General features: G+C 60.2%; 2 protein-coding genes across 2 annotated transcripts; both read left to right on the top strand.

The window, feature by feature from the left end:
* On the top strand, window positions 1–3,115 carry MUL1 (mitochondrial E3 ubiquitin protein ligase 1). The gene is made up of 4 exons (XM_084495174.1): window positions 1–129; window positions 281–368; window positions 1,400–1,520; window positions 1,850–3,115. Exons 1-4 carry the CDS (start codon window positions 10–12, stop codon window positions 2,571–2,573), a joined length of 1,053 nt encoding a protein of 350 aa, XP_084351300.1. The 5' UTR covers window positions 1–9; the 3' UTR covers window positions 2,574–3,115.
* A 2,052-nt stretch (window positions 3,116–5,167) lies between these two features.
* Window positions 5,168–6,308, top strand: CAMK2N1 (calcium/calmodulin dependent protein kinase II inhibitor 1). Its single transcript, XM_084495173.1, has 2 exons — window positions 5,168–5,514; window positions 6,004–6,308. The coding sequence occupies exons 1-2, from the start codon at window positions 5,352–5,354 to the stop codon at window positions 6,072–6,074; spliced, it is 234 nt and encodes a 77-aa protein (XP_084351299.1). The 5' UTR covers window positions 5,168–5,351; the 3' UTR covers window positions 6,075–6,308.
* The last annotated feature ends 7,790 nt before the right edge of the window (window positions 6,309–14,098 follow it).

Genomic DNA, 14,098 nt, shown 5'->3' with positions numbered 1-14,098 from the left:
ACGGCGGCCATGGATGGCGGCGGGCGGCCCTCGGGCCTGCAGGCCGCGCTGCTGGCGGCCAGCGCCGCGCTCACGGCTCTGCTGTGCTCCGCCTACCGACACAAGGCCCGGCAGGCCCGCGGCCTCCAGGTGCGTACCGGGACCCCCCGGGGCTGAACGCGAAGCCCCGAGCCCCGAATTCCAGGCCCGGGCCTAGGCCGCGGCCTGGTTCCTCCGCCGCCGCTGCTAGGCCCCGACCTGTTGCCTTCATCCTCCTCCTCCTCCTCCTCCCGTCCCGCAGGGTGCCAGGAGGCTGCGGCTGGACGGGGAGCTGCGGGCCGTGCTGCTGGAGGCGCCGGGGCGCTGCGTGCCCTATGCGGTTATTGAAGGTAGGAGAGGGGCTGGGGGGGTGAGGGGCTGCTGACCCCTCTCCTCCCCTCCTCAACCCGAAAAAAGCATTTTTCTCATCAAAATCCCAGTCCTACACGCACCTTCTGGCTGTCAGGTGCCACCTCGCAGCGTGAGGGCTTGGTGACCCAGCCCCCCTCAGTGTCTGTGCCCCCTTCCCTGTATGAGGACTACCCCCCCCCATCCCCGTAACCTCTCCTCAGCCAATGTATTTCACCGAAAAGAAACTTTTTTTCCTAAAAACCCCAACCCTACGCACACCTCACGGCTCTCAGGCGGTGCCTCACAGTGTGAGCACTTGGTGCCCCGGCCCCCTTCAGTGTCAGTGCCCCCTTCCCTGTATGAGGAGGACCCCCCTGCTCCCATAACCTCTCCCCAGCCCCTGCATTTCACCAAAAAAAACACACTTTTTTCCTAAAAACCCCAACCCTACACAGACCTCGTGGCTGTCAGGTGGTGCCCTGCAGCAGGAGGGCTCGGTGCCCCGGCCCCCCTTGGTGTGTGTGCTCCCCCCTGTATGAGGACAACCCCCTCCCCCATTACCCCTCCCTAGCCCATGCGTTTTACCAAAAACCCCCCTTTTTGCCTAAAAATCCCACCTCTCCAGCTGTCAGGCGGTGCCTTGAAGTGCGAGCACTTGGTGCCCCAGCCCCCTTTGGTATCCATGCCCTCCCCCTATGAGGACCACTCCTCCCTCCCCCCCACCCCATGCATTTCACCCCAAATTCCTACTTTTTTCCTAAAAATCCCACCCCTTCACCTCACGGCTGTCACACAGTGCGAGGTCTTGATGCCCCAGCCCCCCCTTAGCGTCCGTACCCCCCCCGTATGAGCACAACCCACTTGTTCCCCCTCCCCACCCCGTGCATTTCACCAAAAACCCCCTCTTTTCCCTAAAAACCCCAACCCTACACGGTGCCAGCTGCCGCCTTACGGTGCTGAGGGCTTGGTGCCCGTCCCCCTATCGGTGTCTGCGCCCCCCCCGACCCCATAAGCGCTGGCTGTGTTGCAGGCGTGGTGCGCTCGGTGAAGGACACCCTGAGCAGCCAGTTCGTGGAGGATTGCCGCGGCGTGGTGCAGAGGCTGACGCTGCAGGAGCACAAGATGGTGTGGAACCGAACCACACACCTCTGGTACGTGCCCCCCCCCGCCCTTTATGGGACGCCCGCACCCCCAGGAGGGAATCCCGTGCAGGGGGGGGGTCCGTCAGTGCTTCCAGCCTCTCCGTGTGGCCTCATCCGCGATTTCACCGCGCCCCGACGGCCTCAGCTCGTGGGATAACGCCTCGAATTTACGTGTGGTGGGCACTGCTGCTTGCTGCTCGCTTTGTCACAGCCGCAGGGGTGACGGGGGGGGTTTAACGGGGTGTAGCTGTCCCCATGTGCTGTGACAACCCTCGCTTTATGCCGCTGTTGGCCCAACCCCGGAGGATTTCCCCTCCGACTCTGGCTTTATCCCCCAGGAACGACTACGAGAAGGTGATCCACCAGCGCACCAACACGGCCCCCTTCGACCTGGCCCCCCCGGAGGACGGCGCCGGCGTCGCCGTGCGGGTGATGAAACCTCTGGAGGCCGCCGAGCTCAGCCTGGAGACGGTGCACGAGAAATTCCACCCCTCGGTGCAGTCCTTCACCGACGTCCTCGGCCACTACATCAGCGGCGAGCGCCCCAAGGGCATCCAGGAGACCGAGCAGATGCTGAAGGTGGGGACGCTGCTGACGGGCGTGGGGGAGCTGGTGCTGGACAGCGACACCGTCAAGCTGCAGCCGCCCAAGCAGGGCCTCCGCTACTACCTCAGCAGCGCCGATTTCGACGCCTTGCTGCAGAAGCAGCAGGCCAGCGTCCGCCTCTGGAAGATCCTCGCCTTCCTCTCGGGTTTCGCCACCTGCACCCTCCTCTTCTTCCTCCTGCGCAAGCAGTACCGGCACCGCCGCGAGAGGAGGCGCCTCCAGCAGCTGCGGGAGGAGTTCAGGCAGGCCCAGGAGCTGCGGCTGAGGCACGAAACCGCCGCCGAGGTGCCCAAAAACGCCTGCGTCATCTGCCTGAGCAACGCCAAGGCCTGCGTCTTCCTGGAGTGCGGCCACGTCTGCTCCTGCACCGAGTGTTACCGCGCCCTGCCGGACCCCAAGGCGTGCCCCATCTGCCGGCAGCCCATCGCCAGGGTGGTGCCGCTCTACAACAGCTGAAGCCCCGCGGCTGGGGGAGGTTTTGGGGGCATGAAAGCCCCTAAAGGGGTTTTCTCGCTGGTCCTGCTTCGGTCGGGGCGGATGGTTTTGTGGTGGTGTTGGTTTTTTTTTTTTTTTTTTTGTTTTCTTTAGGAGAAAATCCTGGCTGGGGAAAGGGAGGGGGTTGAGCAGAGCGGGGCGCTTCGGCTGGGTGCAGTGGAAGGCGTGCACGGAGACACAAACCCAGCTGAAATACCCCCAACGTGGGAAAATTCGGTGCCCAAAAGCTGCTGGGAGGCTGCGGCCGGCGGGCAGCACTGCCACCTAGCAGCAGCTCCTCCGCCCCCCTGAGCAGGACAGCTTTCTGCAGAGCTTCTGGGGGGTTTTTGCGCGAGCATTGGGGTTTCTGCGAGGAGGGGAGCGGCGTTTCCCTCGCTCCTGCCGCTTGTGGGTTCCTCAGCGCGCCGGGACGGGACGAGGAGGAAGTGAAAATGGGATTTCTGCCGCCGGGCTTGAGCTGGGAGCTGGGACGGGCTGTAAAATAATAAAAGTGGCTGAGAGGAGCGTTTGGCTCGGCTCGTGACCTCCCCGTGGCCCTGACGGCACCGCCTCTGCCTCCCCACCCCCTGTAGGATCAGGGGAACCCCCCCCGGGGTTTCGGGGCAGGGCTCTGCCCTCCCTGGTACTTTGCCCTCTGGTTTCCAGCGTGCCTGAACCCTGCTCTCGGGCTCGTTTCAAGGGAAACGCTTTGTGCCAGGAAAATGGGCGAGCAGCGGGCGGGGTTTTGGTGCCAGGAGAAACCCCCCCCCAAAAAATAACCCCCTTCTCCGGCGGCCATAAAAGCAGAGCAGGACCCCACTGCCGGGTAGGGCCGCGTGCAGGCGGGCTGTAGATGGCAGTGCCTGCCTGCTGCGGGAGGAGGAGGCAGAAAAAAAAGCAGAAAAGCAAAAAAGCAGCTGCCTCCTGCCCCCTCCTCGCCCTTCGCACGCTGCTGCAGCCCTAAAACCGCCTCACCTCGGCGTCAGAGCTGGGACCCCTCTTTTTAGGGTCAGGGATTATAGCCACAGCCACTGAGGAGCCTCTTCCCACCCAGCTGCCCCCTTTCCTGCGCAGCGAGCGGCAGCACCCCAAAAAAAAACCACCCAAAGCAGCCCTGTCCTGCCAGGGGACCGCGGGGATGTCACCCCCCGGGATGCGGGGAGCCTAAAAATAAGCTTTTTGGGGTGGGGGCAGCGCTGTCCCCGCTGCCTTTCGCCTCCTGTTCTGGAGCTGCTCCCCGCTCCCTTACGTAAGGAGCTGGCAGCTCGGGGGTGTCGGGGGCGTTCGCACGTGGCGCTGCCAGCGCAGGGGGACGGGGACAGGGACAGGGACGGGGGCAGCGAGCCCCAGCCCCGCTCCCCCGGCCTTCACCTGCCCCAAAACGCCCCGCTGTGCCCCAGCATTGTGCAAATAGATTTTTTTTTTTGTCCCCGCTTCCCCGCTGCCACCCAGAGCTCCGGGCTCCCATAGATTGGTTATGGGGTGGCTTCGGGCTCCCCGTAGATTGTTATGGGGTGGCTCCAGGCTCCCCATTAATTGTTATAGGGCTGCTCTGGGCTCCCCATAGATTATTATGGAGCATCTCTGGGCTCCCTGTAGATTGTTGTAGGGTGGCTTCAGGCTCCCCATATATTGTTACGGGGCAGCTCTGGGCTCCCCATAGATTGTTATAGGCTGGCTTCAGTTTCCCTGTAGATTGTTATAGGGTGGCTTCGGGCTCCCCATAGATGGTTATAGGGTGGCTCCTGTTTTCCTGTAGATTGTTATAGGGTGGCTTTGGGCTCCCCATAGATTTTTATAGTGTGGCTCTGAACTCCCTATAGACTGTTACAGGGCAGCTCTGAGCTCCCTATAGATTGTTATAGGGCATCTCTGGGCTCCCCATCCACTGTTACAGGGAATCTCCAGGCTCTCCATAGATTGTTATAGGGTAGCTCTGGGCTCCCCATAGACTGTTATAGGACATCTCCAGGCTCCCCATAGATTGTTACAGGGCGGCTCCAGGCTCCCCACAGATTGTCATGGGGCAGCTCCAGGCTCCCCACAGATGGCTATAGGGTGGCTCCAGTTTTCCTGTAGATTGTTACAGGGTGGCTTCGGGCTCCCCAAAGATTGTTATGGGGCATCTCGGGGCTCCCCATAGATTGTTATAGGGCATCTCCTGTCTCCCCATAGACTGTTACAGGACATCTCCAGGCTCCCTGTAGATAGTTATAGGGTGGCTCCAGTTTTCCTGTAGATTGTTATAGGGTGGCTTTGGGCTCCCCATAGACTGTTATAGGGCATCTCCTGCCTCCCCACAGATCATCACGGTGCATCTCCACTCACCCCACAGACCATTACGGGACACCCCCAGCCACCCTGGCGGTCTCACCCCCTCACCCCCTCACCCTCCGCGCTCCCCCTCGCCTTGGGGGCACCCCTGGGGATCCCCTCTCCCCCCGGGGCCACCCCTCCCGGAGGCGTTCCCTCTTATCCCGTTGCCGGGGTGGGGGCCGCTCCCCGCTCCGCCCCGCTGCCCGCCCCTCGCTCCTCTATCGCCGCCGCCGCCGGTGCCACCGGAGCGGAGCCCCCGGAGCCGCCAGAACCGGGCCGGGAGCGGGCCGGGATGTGACGGGGCGGTCGCCCCGCTCCGCCGAGCCGCTGCCCCGGGGGGGGTTCGCGGGCCCCCCGAGCCCCGGGAGGCTGTCGGGGGGGGGAGGCGGCACCAACGGGCCCCCCCCTCCCGCCGCCGGGTGTCCCCCCCCCACCTCCCCGGGGATGGCGGAGGAGGGGTCGCCCTACGGCGAGGGGCAGCTGGCGGGGGGCGCGGCGGGGGGGGAGCTGCCTTTCCCCGTGCGCCTCCGTGGCCCCGACGGGCTCCTGGCGGCCGGGCAGGGCAAGAGGCCGCCCAAACTGGGGCAGATCGGGCGCAGCAAGAGAGGTGGGTACCGAAATTATTGGGGGGGGGGGGGGGGGGGGAAACGGGAACCTGCTCCGGGGACCCCCCCTCTCCGGGGTGCGCGCCCCGTGCTTTTTGCGCGCTCGGGGATCCCAAAGGTGCGGCGCGCCCCCCCCCCCAGGGTCCCTCGGTGAACCTGCTCCGGGTTGGGGTCGTGCTCTGGGGATGCTCCCCCCTTGTCCTGGAGATCCCAAGGGTGCCCCACATCCCCCCCCACCCCCCCAGGACCGTGCCCCCCACCCCGGGCACCCTCCGCATCCCCTCCCCAGGACCGTGCCCCTGGGGTGCTCCCCATGCCCCGGGCACCCTCCTCATCCCCCCCCCAGCACCGTGTCCCCCACCCTCAGCACCATCCGCATCCCCCCCCCCCCTGGTACCGTCTCCCCGCCGGGCTCTGCCGCATTCCCAGCCCCGCTTTTGTTTTCATTTTTTTTTTCCGTTTCTTTATATTTTTTTTTTCCTGCTTTCCAGTGGTTATCGAAGACGATCGGATCGATGACGTGCTGCAAAACCTCTCCGAAAAGGCCCCTCCCGGGGTTTAATACCTCTCCGGGGACGTTCGGTGAAAACCAGGGGCTGGGGGGGCGGTTTCCAATATCCCAGGTTTTGGGCAAAAATTAACTAAAAACAACAACAACAAAAAAAAAAGCACCGGGAGAAGCAACGCGCCGGGCTCAGAGCGCCGTCACCGCCAGCACGCCGCGCAGGGGATGCGGGCGACAGGACAGCACAGGATCCCCGTCAGGTGCAAAATCACACCCAAAAAAAAAAAAAAATTAATAATAATTGGGGAAAAAAAAAAAGAATAAAACCTGCTCCAAAATCCTCCCCCCCCCAGCCACGTCCACGAAGGCTCGCGAGGGACGGAGGCGCTGCGGGGTTCCTGCGCCGGGGACGGCGAGCGCAGCGCCGGGGCTCGGACCCTGGGGTGGCGCCGAGCGGGCGCCTTGTTTACACGAGTTAACCTTGCAAAAATGAATCCGTGCACTTGGAGGTACCGTGCTACTGGTTCTGTTCTTCGATTTCGTTTGGGGTTTATTTTTATTTTATTATTATTATTTTTTTAATTTTGTATTTTTTTTTTTTTTCCGTTGGTGTCTTTCGATGTTGGGAAATGATATAAAATATATATAGATATCTATATTTCGGTCGCGTTTTAAGGTTCGCAATGGAATGCGTGGCGGGGGTGGGGGGAAACAAAACAAAACACAACTTTTATAAAGGAGCGGACTGGAGGGAGAATCGTGGTTTTATTTTTTAAAGCTTGCACTTCTTGGTTGCTGTGAGCAAACGGCTCTGTGCAGACGGAGATTTTATATGTACGGGGGGGGGGATGCTCGGCCTTTTTAACAACCATGCAGTCTGTAGTGTGGGTAATTTTTTTTTTTCTGATCTTGTGGCAGTTTCTTCTCTTCAATGGACTGTATTAAAAAAAAAAAAAAAAAAAAATCGATCAAAAATTAACCCGATGGATGTAATCATCACAAGAGTGCCAAACGCTGGGTGCCGGGGAGCCGCGTTTCCTGCCCAGGCTTTGCGCTCTCGCGGGCAGCGCCGGGGCTTCGCTCGGCTCCTACGCCTCTGTCGGTCTCTCGTGGGGTTTCTTTGACTTCTCTTTTCTAGTCTTTCTTTTTAACTCTTTTGCATGACATGCAAAAAAAAAAAAAAAAACGGAAAAAAAAAAAAAACAAACAAGCACCTCTCGTGCGAGGGCCTATTTTATTGTTTTCTGTTTGCGACTCTGAATGACAGACCTCAAGCCAGGTTTCCTTTCCTCCTTTTCTTAAATATCGTGTATGGTGCACTTCTCCTCCACTACACAGGGCTATTTCTGCAATGTACCAATAAAAAGGAAAATGAGACAAAAGCAGAGCGAGCCGGAGGTGCCGTGCTTTGATGGGGGCCGGGGGGGGGGCACGGCGCCGTGACCGGGGCCAGCACGTCTGAATAATTGATTGCCATTAATATTTATTGGGGGCAGGGTTATTTATTTTGTTCGTTTGATGGGAAAACACCTCTGGGGGAGGAATTCGGGGTTAAATTCCTTGTGAGGCTGCCCAAGCAGCCAACGGGGGGGGCACGGGGAACCCCAAAACAGCTCCATCCCCGCTGCTCGCAGCAGCTCGCGCTGACCCTCAGCGCCCACAGATCCAGGCACTCCCCTGGCAAAGGCACTGATAAAATTCGGAAAATTGGGGCGGTGTGGTGGGGAGGCCCCAGATTTCAGAAATCCCCCAAAAAAACCGATTGTGCGGGTGCATCCCCGGGCCCCAGGTGCTCCAAGAAGCCACGGCTCAGCCCTGAACACGGAGCTGGGGGAATTGGGGACGGGGGGATTCTTAGGAATAAACATCCCACAGCAAAACCTGCTGCTGGGCAGAGCTGGTGCTGCCCTGCAGAAGCAGGAGGTGCCCGAAAGTGGTGCCGTGATCGCTCCATGGGGTGGGTTTTGGTCTCAGCTTTCGTGATTTTGGGGGTTCGGAGGCAGGGTGGTTTTTTGGGCATGCCTTACCCCATGAGTGCTCACCCTCCTGCACACACAGGACAGCGTGGCTGCTTATTTCTCTTTTTTTTTTTGCAGCTTGTAATGGGTACAGGATGGCTGGGAAGAGTGGCTAAAACATTCCCTTAAAAAAAATAATAAAATTCAACCTGTTCGTGGTGCTTTCCCCTCGGGTTCAGCCGAGGTTGTGGCCGTGCACGACGGGCAGCCCTCGGCGCTGGGGATTTCCATCCGGTGACCCTAATGAACAGGAGGTGGGCACACAGGAGGGTTTTTTCCCCTAAATTAACGGGTTTTGCCCCAGGCAGCACCCACGGGGTGTCTGGGTGCAAGCAGAGCAGGCCGCACCCGCAGGAAAAACCAACCACGGCTGGATGCAGCCACCAGCACCCGCTCCGATTCACCAAAACCCCTCCGTTTCGCATGAAAAACCCAACCTGCGGCCCAGGGAATTGCCAGGCACATCTCCAATTTCCTCCCATCCCAAATCCCAAATCCCCTCACGCCCAGAAGGAGCTGGGAGGGGGGGAAGGAAGCAGAGAAAACCGGAGCCTGAAGCAGGGGGGGAGCCGAAAGCAGAGGCAATCCTGCTGAACTACAGCCCGACCTTCCCCATGCATCTTTCATGCGCGGCGCCGGCCGCGGTGCTCAATAAATAATGGGGTGGGAGCGCACGGCGGGGCCCCAGGGGGGACGGAGGCAGCCGGGAGGATGGGGGGAAAAGGAGAGGAGCGTGGTGGTGACGGGCAGGAGCCCGCTGGGGTTCCCCGGCCACGTGGAGACGCTGCCCCGAAGGAGGATTTAAGGCTTAAGCCGGGGGTTATGGCGTGCATTATTTAGCAGATGGCCCCGCGCAGCCCGCGGGCTCCCCGGTGACCTTGGTGGGGCGAGGACGGATCCGGTGACACGGGGCTAAAGGGGACGCACACACACACCCCACACACACCACACACACACACACACGACCCTTCCTTGAGCTGGCTCGGAGCAGCTCCAGCGCTGCATCCCCATGGAAACCGCACCAAATAAAAGCCGGGTCCAGCCGGCTGCTCTCGGTAGGGGAAAGGAAAAAAAAAAATTAAGGAAAAAGCTGAAACGCGAGCGGTTTGCGGGTTTGTGGCTTTATGGCCGGAGAGATTTGGGGAAAGCAGCCCCAAGGTGCTGGGGGGCGAGGTGCTGAGCTCCCTGTGGTGCCTGCAGGATGGGGGCCCCACAGCCAGGTGTGCGCATCCATCCCGTGTCCCTGTGGGTTTGGGATCTGGGGGTTTTGGGGCTGGGGAAGGTGCCGGGGTCCTTTCCAGCCCCCAATGCAGGCTCCAAATCCCCACTGCAGCAACCTGGGGCAGCATCACCCCTCGCATCTGGGGCAGGAATTCAAGACCTGGTGTTGGGAAGGGGCAGGGATCCCGCCGGGAGCGCCCTGGGTTCGGATTTCCCTGGGATGCCAACGGGGCTGCTCCGTCCTCGGGGTTTTCTCATGCGACGACGCCCCTACGGGCTCTGCCGTTCCCAAAGCAGCTGAGACAGGACTGAGGCAGGCCATGCTCTTATTTATTTATTTACTTATTTATTTATGGGGAAAAAAACGTTTCTAACCTCAAAACAAAGCCTCTCAGCCCCATGCCCGAGGAAAGGAGCTGCGCTGCCGCGGAGCGCTCTCGCCACGCTGCCCCGCGCGAAGCCCCGGCTTGCAAAACCCCACAGAAAAGCGCGGGCACCCACGGTGCCGCCTGAAATAAATCCTCGTCCCCCACCAGAAATAGGGCACGGCAAAGTAGGGCAGCGGTTCCCTGCGAAAGCCAGTGCTTTAGTCCTCGTGCGGGGAGCGAGGGGTGGGACGCGGCCGCCAGAGCCACGCAGCCGAGGCAGGGGACGGAGCTGGTCCCATCCCACCCCAAAAACAGCCTGGGGGCGTTGGGGATATTAGGATCTTATCAGGGTTTGCTGGGCCTTTCGCCCTTTGGAAGAATGGGGAGATTTTCCTCATTTTGGTGAAAACTGCAAAAAATCGAGAGGGAAAGGTGAAAACCAGGGGAGCCTCCCGGGGGGTTTCAGATCCAAACCCGGTAAAACCCCGGTGCGGGGGGAGCAGGGCTGGTGGCAGAGGTTCCTCACTGAAAAGCCACAGCTGCTCAGAACTGGGGGGTTTCGGTGACCTTTGGTGGGTAAAAAACACACAAAAATGACACAAAAACGGTCGTTCTGATGGCATTGGGGCCCTCCTCGTGCCGTTGGTCCTGCCCCGACCTGCCAGTAGGGCCGTCTCCATCCCCGTGTCCCCACACCAAAGGGGTTTTGGGTACATCGTGCCCTGGGGGTGCTGCCCTCCACTTCCTCCTGTTCCAGGGCATTCAGAGGTCGTGGTTTCTTTTGTTTTTGGGGGGGCATTCCTGTAGGATTTGTGCTCTGCTCCAGGAGAACAGCACGGCCCCAAGATGTTGGGGTGCTGCCTGCAGCAGCCGACGCTCCCCCAGCACCAAGCCCAAGCAAAAACCACGGCACCAGACTCCCTGGTGATGATGAAATGATGAATAAAATGATGATTTTGGGGGGTTCATTTCCCATCTGGGAAGTTTGGGGGCATTTAAACTCGCTGGTAGATGGGGGAACATCGCTGCTGTTTTGGGGCTGCTCGCCCCTTCCCATGAAATTGCTTGCAGTGAAGAAACCAGAGCCATGCACACGGGCTGGAGCAGCAGCCCTTGGCTGGGGCGCTAACAGAAAATAAAGCAAAACAACCAACAAACAGATATATAAAAGGAAAAAAAGAAGTGATTTAGCACCTTAAAACCCCCGTGGTTAGTCACGGCGCGGGGCTGGGGCCAGGCTCTGACTCAGCTCCACGCTTGCCCCCGTGCTGCTCCGAGCGTGCCGGCACCTCCTGCCATCCCCAAACCTCCACCAGCACCAGGCAGCCTGGTCTGGGAGCTTTTGGGGATGGAAATGTACCTAATTATATAAATATAATCTGTAATGTCTGTCTGGGGAGGGGAGGGGGCGGGAGGGTCTTGCTTCTGCAGGGGGTTGAGACAAAAAGGGGAGCCGGGTGCTGGGTGCGCCGGGCGCTGGCATCTGTGCAAGGCCTCGCCCCGAGGGATGGGGACCAGCAGTGACATCCCAAGGGCCTGTAGGAGACCGGATTAGAGGTAAAATAAATAAAATAAAATCAAAATTAACCCTAAGGGGGTTGCAGCCCAGGCCAGTGCCCCGGGGGTGGTGGCGCCCAGGTCCTCCCTGGTGGATTTGGCTGTGCCACCAGCACCTCTTGGGGTGGGTTAACCACGAAGCCCACAGCCCTGCGGTGTGACGGGGAGGGAGGGGAAGCTCTCGGGCCCCCAGCTTTGCTGTTCTTGCCCACCTGCAGCACGACATCCCTGCACTTAATGAGGTGAGCAATTAACAGAGCCCCCCGGGAGCCAGGCAGAGCCGTGCTCACGGCTGCGCTCAGCCTGGGAAAGGTGGTTCGGGGAGTGGGGGGGGACACAGAAAGGAGGACCAGAGAGGGTCACGGGGACAGCACCGTCAGTGCAAGCTTCTGTTCTTTTCTTTTCTAATATTCTATTTTTTTTTCTGATTTAAACCTCAGAAGCAACACTGCAAAGCAACCGGCAGCCCCGGTGCTTAGCAGGGATGCAGCAGCTCGGCACAAAGGACCGAATTTCCACCATCCCCCTGCACGGGAGAAGAACCTAGGGACAGGGAACCTGGACAGAACAATTTCCTTTCCCCCCCAGGACCCTTTCCCTGCAGGAAACCCAAACCACAGCAACCCGGTACAGCTGACCCCGGTGTCGGTACCACTCTTTGCACAGACCAAAAAAATAAAGAAAAAAAAAATGGCATTAAAGCCAGGTGCTGAACCCCTTGTCCAGGCTGATACGGGAGCCTGTTACAAAGCTGCCCACCTCAGTAAACCCCCCCCCCCAAAAAAAAAAAGCCCCAAAACGCCCCGTTTTCCCACTCAGGCTGCCTGCGGGAGGACGGGAGCGGGGTCGAGGCGTTGGCGGCGCGCGAAGGTGCGGGGCGGCCGGCAGCTATTTACGGGAGATGTCAGCACCCACTGACAGCCCTGGCAGCTCGCTGCTGCACGCACGGGCGCGAGCGCCCCTGAAATCCATATGTGCTTTTATATATAGGACGCTGGCACTGATGGATTTCTGCCAGGCGGCTCCGAAGCACCAGGGGCTGCTGGTGGGGGGGACCGCGGGCGCGCTCCGCACCCATTTGGGGTGCGAGGAGTCGGGGTTCAACGCCACAGCACTGCCTTCCCCTCCCGGGGTCTGCATTTAGGGGGCCTCATCCCCCTGTACCCGATGGTCGGAAGCCCCTGGGGTCCTCCTCACCTTCCCCTTGGCACCCGGGGTCGCTCCTGGTTTTGGCTCCGTTTCCTGGGGTTTGGGGACCCGGCCAAGCCGAACGCAACCGCTTGTGTAATGTTGTGCTCCAAAAGCTTCTTAAACAGTCACATATTTCTATTGGATTTCCCTTGCCCCGCGCTGCTGATTACTGCAGTATTTATGTATAAATAGAAGCTGTCTTCCCCATAATCTGCTCGTTTCTCCTCGTTAGCTCAGGGCCGGGCCCACCGCTTTGCTCAGCGCCGAGTCCAGGCTCTGCTTCGGGGTTTGCCGGGACCCGGTGGCACTCGTTGGGCCCGGATCCACCCGTTTTCCTCCAAATTCACTTTTTTAAGCCATTCCCTTGGGGGTTCCAAGGCGTGAGGGCTCCAGCAGGAGGGTGATGGAGCCCATTTGGGGCACCCGATGCCCTTTCGGATGGCGCAGGGAAGTGGATGCCGAGGTGAGGGGGAAGGAAAAAAACCTCATTCCCCAAATCCACGTGCCTCTTATCAACGCCGGCACCCTCCCCATCCTCACTCCCGCTGGCTCGGGGCACGCTCGGGCCACGATTCCTTCCCAGCACCTTCCTCCAGCCTCACAAAGCCTTTTTTTTTTTTTTTTTTTTTTTTTTCCCCCCCTAATTTACGGAACGTCTCGGTTTGTTAATTATTTTAATCATTATTACTCATCTTTCCCTTCCTCCCCCCTAATACTTCATCCCGGGCCCGTCAATCATTTTAATAGCTGTTTACAACCCATCATCAAGTCTTGCATAACATCCACATGACTGCGCTCAGATGCCTCCGACACCCAAACCTGCCCCGGGCTCTATTTCGGGAGCGCTGAAGCCCACGGCACCGAGCGGCCGCATCCCCCGGGATGCCAAAAACCCTGGGGAGAAGCATCCCTCGGGCAGGACCACGCCGAGGCTGACCCGAGCCAGCCCTGCCCTGGGATTTTTGGGGCCAGGGCTCGTTTTGGTGGTGCCGACACCCCGCCGAGCACCGCGGGTGGATGATGCTCCGCTGCACCTGTTTTAAGAAATGGCACCAAAACCACCCCAATTTTGGGTGGCTGCGGCCGCGCTGCATCGCCGCTACCCGCACCCCGGCCTGGGCAGCGGGAGGAGGAGGCGAGGGGGGGGTTACGAAGCACAGAAACGCTGCTAAAAAGCCCGTTTTCCAGCAATATGTGGAGCTCTGCTCGCCGCAGCGCCCGTCGGCGGCGGGTTGGCGGGCGGACGGGGGCAGAGGCGCAATCTGTGCTTGGAGCGCTGCCGGCGTGCTTGCAGCCCTTCCAGCAGGCACCGGCGGGGCTGGGGGGTGGCGAGGGCTCTTTTTTAAGCTCTGCTGTCCTCCCCCTCTCCCGCGGGTTTCGTAACCCTCCCAGGCGAGCGAAGGCTCCCCCTCGGTGCCGGCTGATGAACCCCTGCCGGGGGACCCGGGGGGGACGCAGCGGTGGCCGGCACCGATGCCTTGCAGCACAGCAGGGTTTGGGCTCCAAGCCCTGGGTTAGGACTGCGGTTTTGCACTGGGGCTGCCCCAATTGGGCCGTTTCTCACCCCAAAACCACCCCTCTGCGGAAAGCACAGAGCAATCCTGCCCGGTGCTGGCTCCCCGGGGAGCGGGAGCCGTTCTCTCGCCGTGGAGAAGCTGCAGGCAAATATTTATTGCCACGGCGCGGAAGGAGTTTATTCATTAAGCCCCGACTGACAACGGCAACC

The sequence above is a fragment of the Aythya ferina genome (assembly GCF_964211825.1).
Source record: "Aythya ferina genome assembly, chromosome: 21".
Lineage (NCBI taxonomy): Eukaryota > Metazoa > Chordata > Aves > Anseriformes > Anatidae > Aythya > Aythya ferina.
This window is presented reverse-complemented; position numbering and strand designations above follow the sequence as displayed.

Coding starts and splice junctions, on each gene's coding strand:
- MUL1 (XM_084495174.1), top strand. CDS start 10: ATGGATGGCGGCGGGCGGCCCTCGGGCCTGCAGGCCGCGCTGCTGGCG. Junction 130..280: donor GGCAGGCCCGCGGCCTCCAG/GTGCGTACCGGG, acceptor CCCGTCCCGCAG/GGTGCCAGGAGGCTGCGGCT. Junction 369..1,399: donor GCCCTATGCGGTTATTGAAG/GTAGGAGAGGGG, acceptor GCTGTGTTGCAG/GCGTGGTGCGCTCGGTGAAG.
- CAMK2N1 (XM_084495173.1), top strand. CDS start 5,352: ATGGCGGAGGAGGGGTCGCCCTACGGCGAGGGGCAGCTGGCGGGGGGC. Junction 5,515..6,003: donor GATCGGGCGCAGCAAGAGAG/GTGGGTACCGAA, acceptor CCTGCTTTCCAG/TGGTTATCGAAGACGATCGG.